Source organism: Thermobia domestica, chromosome 2, assembly GCF_964235325.1.
Source record: "Thermobia domestica chromosome 2, izTheDome1.hap1.1, whole genome shotgun sequence".
Lineage (NCBI taxonomy): Eukaryota > Metazoa > Arthropoda > Insecta > Zygentoma > Lepismatidae > Thermobia > Thermobia domestica.
In genome coordinates, this window is record NC_137455.1 from 341886591 (window position 1) to 341902622 (window position 16032).

The 16032-nt window shown below is 35.9% G+C and overlaps 1 protein-coding gene across 1 annotated transcript in view; it reads left to right on the forward strand.

Annotated features, from left to right (window-relative positions):
- Vps60 (vacuolar protein sorting 60) overlaps positions 1 to 16032 on the forward strand; it is a 44215-nt gene that overhangs the window by 11800 nt on the left and 16383 nt on the right. Inside the window, exons 3-4 of the mRNA XM_081749201.1 lie at positions 7437 to 7602; positions 12689 to 12916. Coding sequence (XP_081605327.1) covers positions 7437 to 7602; positions 12689 to 12916 — 394 coding nt within the window. The remainder of the gene's footprint in view (positions 1 to 7436; positions 7603 to 12688; positions 12917 to 16032) is intronic.

The window sequence follows — 16032 nt, forward strand, 5'->3', positions numbered from 1 at the left end:
TTACTATCCATGAACGTAGGGCGACAAATACATACAAAAACTATTGAATATTTTCAAGGGAACATCAGCATTAAATAACTAATCGACAGTGTAAAAAGGGCTGCAGAAGATGGAAACTTCTCGAGAACTGCCAAGTTGTGATTACATTATACGGAACAGGTCAAACTTATCCTTCTCTACATTCAAGCAGATCGATTTGGGGACTGGGAACTACATTTGTATTGTATTAAATCAATAATGCCTTACTTTCACGCAGCAGGTTACATTTTTTTTTTTTTTTTTTATGTAAAATGTGCCCATTTATATGTACAGCAAATGGAATAGTTGAATGGAAAACTGGACATCGTTGAATTCAGAAAATTTACTGAAGGTTATTTTACTCTTCGAAGAAAAGACAAAAGTATGGAGTGGAGTATCGCCAGCAGTGTATTACGAAATCCATGAAAGTAACCAGGGTAATAACACAAAGTCAAAGAATGACTGTTTCTACTTTATCAAGATTGGTTTCCTCATGCCCTATAAAATGAAAGTATCAGAAGTTTTGAAAGACTTTTGTGAACCTTTTGCATCCTCAGAACATGTTGAATTTTGGCCATTTAGACAGTCACGAGATGACTCTGATCTGACAAAGCTATCTAATTGGCTACTGCTTCACAATCCTTTCAACTACAATTGCCCTAAGCACTTATTGATAAATATAGCTACCGGGTTGGTTGCTGATAAAACGAATTGTGACAGTGCAAAAGAAGTTGGTGAAAACTACTATCCGCTATTGCAGGAGATTGCTTTGGGAAAGTTAAACTTCAAAGGAAAAAGAGTTATGCCAATATCTGCCACAAGCAATACATTGATGATCAAGAATAAAAGTGTAATACTCAATCTTCTGCAGTTGTTTATCAGGATTGTTGCTGTGCTCAAGTCAAATGAAAATTTACGTGATCATCTCAGATATGAACTAGCTGCTCAAACACCCTGGCTCTTTGATTAAGTTTCCTTGAGGAAGAATGCAAAATCAGCTTTGGCAGCTATCATTGAATCCGTTCAGTCATGTATGAACGCACCATCAACCCACTCGTCCATTGTAGATGAAAGATTTCTTCTGCGTATTGACTTAAAATGAATCTGACACCTACAGATATCCTATATATGCCTAAAATATGTCAGATTTGTGCAGAGACGTTTCTCTCCATGTGAGACAGTGAGTTTTGACAAATATACCTGCGCTTTATCAACTAAAAGTGTGGAGAGGCAACGAACGATGATGTCAAAAATGTCTGCAACTATTACCTTTGACGAAAATATGACGGCAACTACTATTTTTTTTTTTTTTTTTTTTTTTTTCCAAAATTCCAAGAACAAATCAAGACTAATTCAAATGATGATGGGCTATTTCCAATCTGAAGGAATAACTGTTATGGAAGCGGATAGAGACGAAGATTCACTAATCTGCTCAACTCCAATAAATTCAAGTCAAACTAGTGCCAGATCAGTTCCAGTAATATGTACTGATACAAATCTACTTACAATTCTAATTGCACGAGATATCCCAGTAGGATCACTGTATTTTTACGACCCCAATCAACTAACTACGATGATAAAAAAAAAAAAAAAAAAATGCTACGACATAACCAAAACACAAGAAGCTCTGGGGCCGATGAAGGACGTCCTTCTCTTCTTGTACACAGCCACTGGATGTGACACTACGTCTGCAATATACAGAAAGGGGAAATCTACAGCTTTGAAGTTGATAAAGCAAAATGAAGAACTGCGTTCTTTGATTTCACAGTTCAACATTCCTCAGCTTTATCACTAAAATGTAATTGAAATTAGAGAAACATTTCTGTTTTTTGAGGAAAACAAATTAATTCTGGATAACCTGCGATACATCCGGTACAATAAGAAAGTAACCAAAACTCTTTCTTCGAAATTTAACCTGGCAACTCTTTCACCAACAAGTGCAGCAGTTCACAACATTCACTTCGGGGTTATCTTCAAGTTCAACAGTGGCTAGGAAACAATCTGGATCCTACTGAATGGGGATCGTTCATGAAGGAAGGTAGATTGGACCCAGTGCCTTCAACGCTTCCCGCAGCTTCCGAAGAACTTCTAAAATTAATATCCTGTGACTTGTGATATAACAGCAAGAAGGGACTGTGACGAAACATGCCGATGCAAAAAGACAAATATTCAGTGTTCCAATTTTGTACCTCTTGCTTGGGAGAAATTAGTAAAAATTAAATTCCTCCCTCTTACGGTTTCGATGATGTGATGTTCAATGACTGGCCAATATTTTTCGTGTACAAACTGTAATTAAAAAAAAAAAAAAAAGACCTACAAGAAACATTTCAATAACATTTTTCTCGATTTATAAATGTATCCAACTTATAAGTTCAGATAAAACTTAAGAGCACAAAAATGTTGCCTTTCGGCATCAATAAAATTAATATACACACAGATAAAATTGTTTTATTGGTCATTTTATGGTATACATCGAAATTGTAATGCTTTTAGAGTATATAGGTTTTTCCATAATTGAAATATGTTTATTTTAAACTTAGATATATGGAAAAATATCAACCAAGGTAAAAGTGCTTGGCGGCCATCGTGGATCCGCCATTTTAAATGGAAGCGGACATGTAAATTAGGGGACTTTTCAGGATTCGTTTTGAATGTAAAGAGGATCTAATCCTGAGATTTTCAGCTAATTATGAAATATTTTCACATTAAATCCTAAATTTACTGGGCTAATATAGGTATTTTCGATTCCAGGGGCTTCAAGTTTAGTGTGTCAGCTGGAGATGTCAGTTACTGAAGTCTTCCCTGTTAACTGACCTCTGTAGATGAAATAGAGGCTCCAAATACATAAAAACACATTAATCCTTGATTAGAAACAGCCATTAAAGCAGCAGAAAATATAGCTCCACCATGACTTCTTATTTTCTGGCGTGTCTGAATCTATATCGAAGATTATTCCGTCTAGTTCTAATTCTGGAATATCATGTAGAAAGCTACCTTCAGTTCTTTCGGTTCTGCTTTCGTCTGAGTCAAGGGTGGTAAGAGAGTTAGAAATGTGCAGAAAGTATAAGAAGGTGTTGTTCGAAGGTAATTCACCAATTTCTTTAACATCGTCACCTGCTTCATCTGTAAGTAACGAGCTCGAAGATTCATTGCAGTGTAAGCGAGACAGTCGTGACTGGCATCCAGCCTATGTATTTCAACAAAAGATCTCAAATCAGATCGAATACTAACATACGGAAGTATTCCAGTCACAGACATTTCTTGTAGAGAAATCTAGAATATGGCATACGCTCGCAGAGTGAATATGAAATATTTTGTGACTACTTGAAACTCCATATAAAATTACCATTACTGTCCTTACTTTGGTATTCGGTACACCTCCTATCGCAACTGATGGTATCGATAATATCGTCTATGTAAGGAAAATGTGCTTTGTACTTCGCAATGTAAGAACTTCGAAACCAATTCTCCATATTTACTTACGAGCAATTTCTATATACGTATTTTCGATAATACGTAAGTTGCACCACTGAATTTTCCTGCTCTTAGCAACGACAACACTAAGCACAAGAATAGAAACTAAAATTTTATCAACAATGATTTAGAATATTCATAATATTCTAGGCATAAAGTTCGAGAATAAACAAAAAAATATACAGTTAAAAACAAACATTTTTATAGTTTAACGTCCCTCTATTGTGCACCGAGGCTAAGACGATGATGAGATGGATGATTATGATGGAATGACGAAAGTAAGAGAAAACAGGGGAACTCCCGAGACACAGTGTATGTCCATCACGAAGCACATTTACCGAAAGCTGGGATCGAACCAGGTATCTTACCAGTGGGGTAAAAGATTATGGATTGAAATGCATGTTTGAGGGGTTACTATGATAAAAATAATATTTAGGTATATTTAAGAAGTGCCTTATTTTAAATTCATTTTAATCTTTCCATCAAAATGTGAGTTAAAGAAATGCAGAAAGTAGCTTGTAATACAGCTACGGAGAATACATATCATTTCTGTGAAATTTTACACTAATGGCAACTTGACCACACTGTTTTGTGGTGAAATTTTACACCATTGATCACTAAACAGTGTGGACGTAAAAAAAGGAAACCCAAGATTGTGCAGGGCAATCAAAAGGATTGCTAAACAAGAGAGAAATTAAGTGCAAGGCAGGTTGCTGCAAAGATAAAGGAAGACTTAGGTCAGAGTATTTCACATCAAACAGTGTTAAGATGTCTCTCGGACATGAATATTAAAAAGAAACCGCCCATAAGGAGGTCTCGTTTGACACAGAAGTACATCAAGGACAGAAGAAGATTCGTGGATATGTTTGGAAAGTGAACAATTGATGATCGGAAAATGGTAGTTTCTCAGATGACAAGAAATTCAACGTTTCCGGTAATGATGGTGTAAAACTGTGGATGGAGCCGGGAGAAGAGTTAAAGCAAGAGTGCGTCACGGAGACAGAAAACTTAATGAAAGTGTAATGCTATGGGGAGCAATGTGTTCCAAAGGTATGAGAAGAAATAAAATCTGCATAGGTCCAATCGATGGTTTATCGTACTGAGATACTAAAGAAGGAACTTTTGAATACAGCTAGGGACCGTTTCAGTGGTTTAAACTTTGGACCATTCATTTTTCAAGATTATAATGCAACGTGCTACCGGTCTAGGATTGTCCAACAGGGTGAGTCAGAATTAGGTATTTAGAGGTTATGGTGGCCGGCCAATTCACCTGATATGAACCTCATCGAAAATTTGTGAGCTATTAGGTCTTCCAAATTGAGCAAATGTTGTAATAACAGGACAGAATTAATTAAAAAAGTTGTTCTTGTTTGGTGTTATGAAATCGAGCCTGGTACAGTCCGCAGCAGAAAACCTGCAACATGAGCATGTAAGTTTATAGTGAAACGACGAAGTCTTTTGCTCCAAAATAAGTGTGCACGGGAGGACGCCGAGGTTTCTCCTAGCTTCATTCGTGCCAGTTGGACGTTATGTTGATTCCCTGCGCTCTTAGACGTAGTTTGATAATAAACTTACATGTTCATGTTGCAGGTTTTTTGCTGCTGACTGTACATCTGAGAAACTTGTTGCATCAATGCCAAACAGAATTCAGGCTTTTAAAAAGACTAATGGATGACACACAAAATTTTGAAACACTGTTCATTTGTATGTTAAATAATGTAAACTGTATTTCAAAGCAATAACATAAAGATATATTACATATAAGTAAATAGCCTCTCATTAAAGTCATGAACAAAGCTTTTCCAGAAAACATACGGGTGGACCGAACCGTATAAACCAATGTATGCGCTATAATCCAAACATTAGTGCATTCCGTCTCCGAGGCTTCCAATAAGTCAGGATATAATAAGGCATTAGTAGAGAATAGCGCAGGAGGTTGTGTAAGGCGAGTATAACATCAGCTACTGCCTGACATTCAGTAAAACAATGTAGGGTTGTCTCAGGGACTCGCAGTACAGAGAGGAATAATATTATGTATTATGATATACCACATAATATACTTGGGATATAGACTGGTAAAACTGGGACATGCAAATTGCATCAGATACGACTCCAGTCTTTACTTGGTAGATGAGAGGTGAAATATGACGGTTCTCCTCCTTTTCTTAAAAAGTTCAATACAGTACCTTTACTGATCCACTCACCTGGAAAGTCCTGGAGTCCACATAAGCCATAAGGATGATTAGAGTTAGCACATATTTTGTACAAAACCGTGCCAACCGTGGTAGATTATTAATGTGAAAGGTATCACTCGGTAAGAGTGCAAGGGTCTCCGATTCAGGGTGTGTATCGGTCACGAAAGTCAAGAAAAAGTCACGAAATCAGAAGACGATCATGAAAGTCAAGAAAAAGTATTGAACTAACACTAACATTGAATGTAAATAAAAAGCCAAACTCAGTAAACGTCACCTTTTGAAAACACGCTATATCGACGTTTATCTAAAGAACAAAAGCCTTGGTTAGTCTTAAATTAGCGGGACGTAAGTTTCTGCGTGCCCCATGTGTAGATTTTGTGAATGATCATCACTTGTCAGAAGAGTTTTTCATTTTTTAAACTGTGATGACACTGGTCGTTCTGCTAAGTTGACATCAACTTAGTGGCTTAATTTCAAATCACTTGTAGCGGACGTAGTCGACGGAATACAAAGGTTCTTGAAGGTTTTGTTTTCATCCTCAGTTTACTTTTAATTCTCTGTTATGTTCCACTCCTCTTCTGTTGTGTATATATTTGTCTTAATGCTTGGAGCCATTGGTACCCAGGCGAGAACACAAGTAGAAATTTTTCAAATATAGAACGACCGGCTTTCAGGGTTAAAATGAATGTGAAATCGTAATACTTACATACAGCTCTACCGGTGCGAAAGATATTGGAGATTCAGACTAGACTGCATGCATAAAAGGGGTTGGAAGTTCAACTAGACTTGAGGGACATTCTGGTACCTGCGGTTAAGAGATTCCGCATTATTTTCAGCTGCAATATAGCAACAGGTTTCTACTTACCACTTTTCAACTAAATTAATGTACACTAAGGATATATTATTCCTTGGTTTACAACAATGGTGGTTAAATGGCCTGGGAATGAAAATGATAATATATTATTTGTTCCCAATTTTTAACTCCATCTGTGAAAAGGAGTGTGTTGCTGGCCATCGTCATATATCTCAAACGAGATTTGATTTTCAACTGTGAAAATATTTTCTTAACCTTTTGACTACCAAATGCCCATTGTACAAAATAAGGCCGTTGGTGCCGGGCCGATTTTTACAAAAAAATCAGATTTCATGTAGTTACTTTCAACTGTTCGCGCTTAGGCTCTAATTGGCCTAGACATATGAAATAGGAAGCAGGAGACGCACATAGAACAGCAATGCAGAAAATGTATGACTTAACGCACATTGAGTAAACCATAATCACATGAGAGAAGGAAAGTGGAACATGGCCTATATATTTGGTTCTTATTTTCTTGTGATCCACATTGCGTTAGATATTGACCATCACTGGTTTATATTATCTTAAATGTTCCTCTGACTAGTTGTTCGTGTTTGAGGAGATACAAAGTTGGTACAAGATAAATATAGCTTCCTAATGGCGTGAAGATTGAAAGTAAATTCAAATGTCACATGAGAGCAGAAATGTTATTCACGGCAAGAACGAAACATTGTAATCAGTAATAAGAATAAGTGTTAGGAAGCAACAGTGTAATGATCCTATACAGCTAAATAAGATCTGCGGTTATACTTCTGTTCATGTGACGTTGTATATTTGGAGGGTTCATATGGTAGTTAGAATTCTCATTATTCTTAAATCAATTAATTATTTTGCGTGTGTGTATTTGGTAGGATGTGCGAGGTAAACAACTTAATTGTGTACTCTCTACATTTCAGGTATGAACAGCAAATTGATAATTTACGGCAGCAGGCTTTCAATATGGAACAAGCTAATTTTGCATGCCAAACGTTAAAAGATACACATTCTACTGTCCAGGCTATGAAAACGGGAATGAAACAAATGCAGAAAGAATTTAAGAAGATCAATATTGATGATATTGAGGTAAGAATCATTTAATCTGTCTTAGCATTAACGTTGTTTCACTTCTATTTGTTCTCAACTACAGGTTGTTCTTGGAACTGTAGTTTATAAAGAAATAAATTCCATATGTGGACCGTATAAAATTCTTACGAATTTTAACTCGACGTGTTAGGAGTTATTGTTTGATTGATATGTACTGATGGAAGAAAAATGTAGGATAAAATAAAACTTATATAATATGAGCAAAGGGAAAATTTCTGAAGTCGAAGAGTAGCTCGGGGTTGAGAGATCTGAGGCACCACGATTGCTTAGATTGCTTAAATGTATAAATTTAGGATCAATGTTGAGATCTGATGACAGTCAGTCTAATAAGAGCAAGAGCTTGTGTGAATTTGCGAAAGTAATATTCGTAATAGTGGGTTATAACTTTTTATTTACATTATATATATAATATTATTTCTTTTAGTCTTTTAGTTCAACCTCCCGCGATTATGTCCCGTGGCTAAGAGAGATGATAGTAATAATTGTGATGGATGACAGTGGGAAGAAACGGAGAATTTCGAAAAAACGTATGCACATGGTGTTCGTCCACCACAAAGACCACTTAGTGGGAGCTGGAATCGAACCAGTGACACTGCACACTAGTATGTGAGTGCTCTAGTACTGAGCCATCGACACTCAAATAAAACTTAGAATTGGTGCTCCGTGAATGAGGTGACCACATGATAGTTTCTAAGTGAAATCTCTTATATCCCATATAGAAATGAGCTTTAGTAAAAACGAACAAACATATTGGTCTCTGGGCTGTTAGAAATCATCTTCCTGTTATCTGCTAACGGGACAGAAATTGATTAATTTACCACTGAGCTTTCAAGACACTATTTTAGTTGGTTAGTAAGTTACGGATAATACACCTCAAAGCATATTTCCTTCTTCTACTTCACTCGGCGCAAGTAATAAGCCGAGACGTTGGCTGTATTTCAGAATTCCCACTCCATTTCAAAAACGTTGTATTAAATATTTGATGTCTCTAAATAAAACTAATTCGTTTGTGTAAGAAGACATTCATATATACAAACTAGTAACATCTGTAATAATAATTAACCCTGCATTAGGCGCGTACGTTTGGGTTGGACCATTGTGCGCGTGGGTGACAGGTGTCACTCACCTATTAAAATGTATCTAGAATAAGTAAAATCATCTTTAAATAACAATTCTTTCATTTCTTTGATAAAATGTTAATCACAGGTTATAGTTTTGGTTGTACACAGTGGTGTATTGAATATAACAGACTTGTTTCATGACTACTAGACTGATTCCAAACATGTTACACAAATGTCTTTAAAATGTCCTCCACTCATCCATCTCTTACATTTCAAGCACCTTTTAGTTTTGTCTCTTCCTCTTTCACAAGCATGCCAACATCCTCTGGAGCATGATGGCTTCTCAACATTGACCATTTCTTGTTCCTCAATACCAAGTAACGGTCAGAGTCGCCTCTCTTCTTAATTACAAGTGGAATTTGGGGAATACAGCATAGACATTGTATCTGAAGTTTAAGCATTTACCAGGCAATATCCTTATATATATATGTATATATATATATATATATATATATATATATAACCTCCTTCGTGACAATTGAGGTGAACTGGCATTGGATTTCAGCATTCAAAGTGCATTAATTGCATATATCTTTAGAAGATCAAAATAATACATGGGCCATCTTGTTCCGACTCAGTGCTGTGGTCACTTGAACTCACGTGATAAATTTCATAATCACTTTCATCAGAACACACCTCCAACTCCTCTTCCTCCTCAAGCCACAGCAGAACGGCATTCTTATTTTTTTACCATCTCTGTCTTCCGGCGTTTTGACATTTTACTTGTTACGAAGCGCGCGGTTGACAATTGTCACCCAAACACGCTGCTGCAGAGAGAACTTATTTGTTATAAACTGTACACGGTAAACAGAAGTGTACTACTGCCGCCACAACAAACATCAGCAACTAAGTTCAGCTACTGAAAGGCGCGACTCTGACTACCAACACACAGTCTTGCAAATTTGAGACAAAAGTCATTGGGTAACACCTGTCACCCACGCGCCTAATGTAGGGTTAAGTGCAAAATGTGCTGTGTCCTGAACAAGGTTGGCTGGTTTAAACCAAGATGGTTTAAACTAGGGATGGGCAAAACCGTTTTTTTATAAAAACGGAAACCTGTTTCTAGAAAAACCGAAACCCGAAAAACCGGCATTTCGGGTTCTCCCAAACCGGTTCTATTTTTCACCGAAACTAGTTTCGGTTTTCTCCAAAAACCGGTTCGTTTTTCACCGAAACGTTTCGGTTTTCTCCAAGACCGGTGTCGGTTTTCTTCAAAGTCGGTTCGGTTTTCGGCCAGTTTCGGTGAAAACTTTTGGAAAACACACAAAACTATTTCTGTGGAAACGGAATCGGTTTCCGGAGAACAACGAAACACTATTCTGGTCAGAAATAGAACAAATTTTGGAAAAAGCCGGAACCGGTTTTGAAGAAAGCCGAAACCGGTTCCGGTGAAAAACCGAACCGGTTTCAGAGAAAACCAATAACTCTTTTTGGTGAAAAACGAACCGATTTTGGAGAAAACCGAAAAACCGGTTTTTGTGCCCACCACTATTTTAAACCAGCTGTTTTTTTAAAAAAAGAACAACTGGTTTAAACAAAAAAAAAAAAAAAACGAAAAATGCATTAAATCGTGTGAACTTAATGGTGACGTCTCCTGATAACAGACCGTCTCCTTTTCACTTTTTAATCAAGGCGTCCCATGTTCAGTTCTCGGTCGAACCACAACCCTTCTGCCAAGTGTAAATCAATAGCGGTTGGGATGTCACGTAACGTGAAAATCATCTTCTTGATAACCTCGTTATTACGTAAGGATGTTAAGCATAAACATACGAAACGAAACCCAATTGTATATTTCTGCTTGCCTGAATGCCTGTTTTATAAAGAAGCCAAGGTTACTTAAATATATTGATAGAAATTGGCAAAATTTATCGGTTGTCTACGTAGCTTCCAGCATTAGCTTGGATTAGACTTTCTCTTAATTATATTGAATGATATATGCATACTAAATTTGTAATGTAATACCTCAGTTTTAGCGAACTGATTATGATACGTTGACCTTAAAATTTTACATGCAAAGCAATAACGGGATGTTTTGCATTTAAAGTAATAACAGGATTTTCCCAATGGCTAAGGCGGGAGTTTCCCGATTTACATATAATTCTGTATAGTGTTTTCACGTGTGTAACTTTATTTTTTTGCCCTTCTGAAATGACTCTTGACAATTATATTAACAACTATGTAAGGGCCAGTACAACGTATTTTTATCAGGAGCCCTTCGTGAGTGAGTCGGTAGAATTCTGGCATTTGTGGCCGATTAGTCCCAATTTCAAGTCCAAATGGAGGACAGCTTCTCTCGGATGTAAGCCGAGAAGCGGTTTTGATTTCGCTTTAAGCTTATGTGACCCCTTCCAGCATAACCCTGTTGTTGCATAGTAACACCAAGGCGAAACAAACTTATTTCTGTCCATATGTAATATAAATATATAGAGCAAATTATTTAACCCCCCCCAAAAAAAAACTGGTTTAAAAAAACAGGTTTAAACCTAAAAAACCGGGTTTTTTGGTTTTTTCAATAAAAACCATGGTTTTCGCCAACCCTGGTCCTGAACGGTTTCGACAAGTAAGTTATATTGCATTTTGTGTAACAGAACTGAAGAAAGGCGAGATCGTACGTCTTGATAGCCAAATTTCGTGCTTTTCCAATCTCTTGGAATTGAATACTAGTTTCTGTAAAAACTAAGCATTTTTTAAGTATTACTGTAAGTATCGTAACGGTTTAGATATATATTATCGTAGGACGCAATAAGTGGTAAATGCTAATGTGTTATAAACTGCGTCAATTTCTGTCATTAAATTGGATGTAACAGGTAATTTCTTCTGATACCAAAATCACTTTAATAACAACAAGTAACAAAATTAGTTTACAATTTCGCCTTATTTACATGAACTTTTTTTTTTTTTTTAAATCCAAGTTCTATACTTAAACAGCCAAAAATGGCACAGATTTAGGTATACGTACTTTATATAGAAAATGCAGCGGTATCGTTTAACAGTTCTATTTGTTGCAACATGGAATCTTTGTTATTGGCAGCCCTACTTAAAAGCAAAACAAACTACAATATGACCAACACGTGGAATAGTAGGTTACGCGAGTGGAGATAAAAATACTACAGATGGTGACTCAGAGATTTCAGTTGAAAATAATGTTTGGTGTATATTTCTACAATCTTACTAAACCACATGTCTTTTGTTGTATTTTTTTTCCCCTTTTGATATTTAGAATGAGGATTATTTCTGTAGTGAGCACTATATATCGTAAAAATATTTTGCTTACGATATCAAAGTATCTTTCTTTGGTTCTTTTATCGTGTTTTATTTAGTTTCAAAAATCTGGCTAACCTTCTCTTTGAAAAGCATTGTATTAATTTGGAACGTGGAATTAAATTAAATTAATAGATGGTAATCGTCTTTGACCGATTTAGAACTGTTTCAGGCCAGAGTATTAACATTTTCCAAGTGCGTTATGCACGTGACTTGGATGTCGATCGATTAATAAACAGATGACCAGTTTTTATAATTTTTCTTCATTATGTTTTCTTTTGGAGCGTTTTCTAGCAACATATACTGTTCAGTTATTATTATTATTATTATTATTATTATTATTATTATTATTATTATTATTATTATTATTATTATTATTAAAATTAAAAGAAGCAAGGTGGCTCAGGATTAGAGCTTCATCTCGTACGAGAAGGTCTCCTAGTTCGATCCTATCATCTTATGTAAACTTACGTTAAAACAGCATTAGAGGTTTCGGTCTCTTCCTATTATTAACTCCAGTTCCTTCATCATCTTTCCCTTAAGATCCGTGTCGTTTAGGGTGAGGTAAGCATCCTATGACATTAAATTCCAGCCTATTCATTTTATATGTTGTAACCAATAGATCATTGTCCTCGAAGGACTGGGATTTAGAGAAAGAAAGATTATTTTGTATTATTTTACAGGATCTGCAAGATGAAATGGCAGACATGTTGGAACAAGCCGATGAGGTTCAGGAAGCCCTGGGGCGATCGTATGGAATGCCTGAAATAGATGACGATGAACTTGAGGCTGAGTTAGACGCTCTGGGTGATGAAATTGCTCTGGATACTGACACTAGTTATCTTGATGATGCAGTTAAAGCACCAACTGTTCCGGACAAAGAACCTGGCGCTGAAAGTGTAAAGAATAAGGTATGTTTTTAGCAAGAAAGGAAGAAAAGAGTAATCCAAGTTATGAGTGAAATGTATTCGTAAACAAATGTCACGTGCACACGTGAAATAGTTTTATTTGCATGGGGTGGTATTTTCTCAGTTATTATTGAAATCGGAACTGGTGGTTAATTGCGACTTCCAGTTTTAATAGAGAGATTAGAGTGCAGATCGAATATATTCTTGGGACATTTAGTTAATTGTACACAATCGCGTCTTGCTATTTGATATCGTTTTTGCTCCATAAGATCATAGTTAAAAACGGAAGAGGTTGATTTCAGCCACTTCTGGTTTTAGAAGAGAGGTTGATAATATTCTCCGAGATGCTTAATTGATTGCTCAAACCCGCTTCTCGCTTTCTATTACCGTTTTTAATCTATAGCAATCAACGTTAAAACCGGAAGTGATTAACTTCTTCCACTTTCAGTTTGAACAGAGAGATGAGAGAAATGATAATACTCGTTCTTAGAATGCGAAATCGACTGCAGGAAACTGTTTCTCAGTATCTTTTTGTCACATACCCGCCAGGAAGGACGAAGAAAAATTTTGTCATTAAATGTTAAAAAAGATTTTTAAAATAGTAAATGACTCTAAAAGCTACGTTTCAAGAAAACATTAAATAGCAATAAATAAAAACCAAAATTGAACTGAACTAAACCTGACCCCGCATATAAACACCCAATCTTTAGATTAATAACTATTAAAGTGAATTTTAAAAACAAGATAAAAACTAAACGTCAAAATAAACTTTCAAATAAAAAAGATTGGTGAAAGCAGCAGGGATCATTACATCATCTTACAACAGTCAAGTATACAAGCTAACAAAGATCAAACTACTTCTGGAAGAATGATACTGGAGGTTGTGGTGTAAGTTACTTTTCCTTTTTTTCCCATCTTGAGCTGTGAATAGGGTGATAAAATTGGTATTCCGTGAGGAGACAATTCATACTATTGATACTACCACTATACTATTTGTTGATTTTGTAAAAGAACGAAAGCTGCAACCATTAATAAAGCATATTTTGTTTAAATTGAATTTGTAACTCAATAGCTGACCTTTGGTCCTGATTATCAAAATAAAGTTAATAGTCAAAAATATTGTATCGCAGAAAGATTTACAATCAATTATTTAAAGATTGAAACATTTTATAGTTTTGCTGTATGTAGATTAATATTGAAACCAGAAGTGTTAGTGAGTTTCTATCACTTCCAGTTAAAGATGGAAATGTATTTTTCAGACGCGTAATCGATTGCAGCAAATAACTTATTGCTATCTAATACTATTGTTGATCTATAGGGATAAACGTAAAAACTGGAAATGGTTTGTTTCTACCACTTTCCAGTATATGGATCATCTTCATCAACGAACTCGATTCTTAACTTTTGATTCTTTACATCCTCGTAAAAACTGGAAATGGTTTGTTTCTACCACTTTCCAGTATATGGATCATCTTCATCAGCGAACTCGATTCTTAACTCTGTACATCCTCGTAAAAGCTGGAAATGGTTTGATTCTACCACTTTCCAGTATATGGATCATCTTCATCAACGAACTCGATTCTTAACTTTTCCTCTTTACATCCTCGTAAAAACTGGAAATGGTTTGTTTTTACCACTTTCCAGTATATGGATCATCTTCATCAGCGAACTCGATTCTTAACTTTTGACTCTTTACATCTTCGTAAAAACTGGAAATGGTTTATTTTTACCGCTTTCCAGTATATGGATCACCTTCATCAGCGAACTCGATTCTTAACTTTTTACTCTTTACATCCTCGTAAAAACTGGAAATGGTTTGTTTTTACCACTTTCCAGTATATGGATCATCTTCATCAACGAACTCGATTCTTAACTTTTGACTCTTTACATCCTCGTAAAAACTGGAAATGGTTTGTTTCTACCACTTTCCAGTATATGGATCATCTTCATCAACGAACTCGATTCTTAACTCTGTACATCCTCGTAAAAACTGGAAATGGTTTGTTTTTACCACTTTCCAGTATATGGATCATCTTCATCAACGAACTCGATTCTTAACTTTTGACTCTTTACATTCTCGTAAAAACTGGAAATGGTTTGTTTTTACCGCTCTCCAGTATATGGATCACCTTCATCAGCGAACTCGATTCTTAACTTTTGACTCTTTACATCCTCGTAAAAACTGGAAATGGTTTGTTTTTACCGCTTTCCAGTATATGGATCACCTTCATCAGCGAACTCGATTCTTAACTTTTGACTCTTTACATCCTCGTAAAAACTGGAAATGGTTTGTTTTTACCACTTTCCAGTATATGGATCATCTTCATCAACGAACTCGATTCTTAACTTTTGACTCTTTACATTCTCGTAAAAACTGGAAATGGTTTGTTTCTACCACTTTCCAGCATATGGATCATCTTCATCAGCGAACTCGATTCTTAACTTTTGACTCTTTACATCCTCGTAAAAACTGGAAATGGTTTGTTTTTACCGCTTTCCAGTATATGGATCATCTTCATCAGCGAACTCGATTCTTAACTCTGTACATCCTCGTAAAAGCTGGAAATGGTTTGTTTTTACCACTTTCCAGTATATGGATCATATTCATCAACGAACTCGATTCTTAACTTTTCCTCTTTACATCCTCGTAAAAACTGGAAATGGTTTGTTTTTACCACTTTCCAGTATATGGATCATCTTCATCAGCGAACTCGATTCTTAACTTTTGACTCTTTACATCCTCGTAAAAACTGGAAATGGTTTATTTTTACCGCTTTCCAGTATATGGATCACCTTCATCAGCGAACTCGATTCTTAACTTTTTACTCTTTACATCCTCGTAAAAACTGGAAATGGTTTGTTTTTACCACTTTCCAGTATATGGATCATCTTCATCAACGAACTCGATTCTTAACTTTTGACTCTTTACATCCTCGTAAAAACTGGAAATGGTTTGTTTCTACCACTTTCCAGTATATGGATCATCTTCATCAACGAACTCGATTCTTAACTCTGTACATCCTCGTAAAAACTGGAAATGGTTTGTTTTTACCACTTTCCAGTATATGGATCATCTTCATCAACGAACTCGATTCTTAACTTTTGACTCTTTACATTCT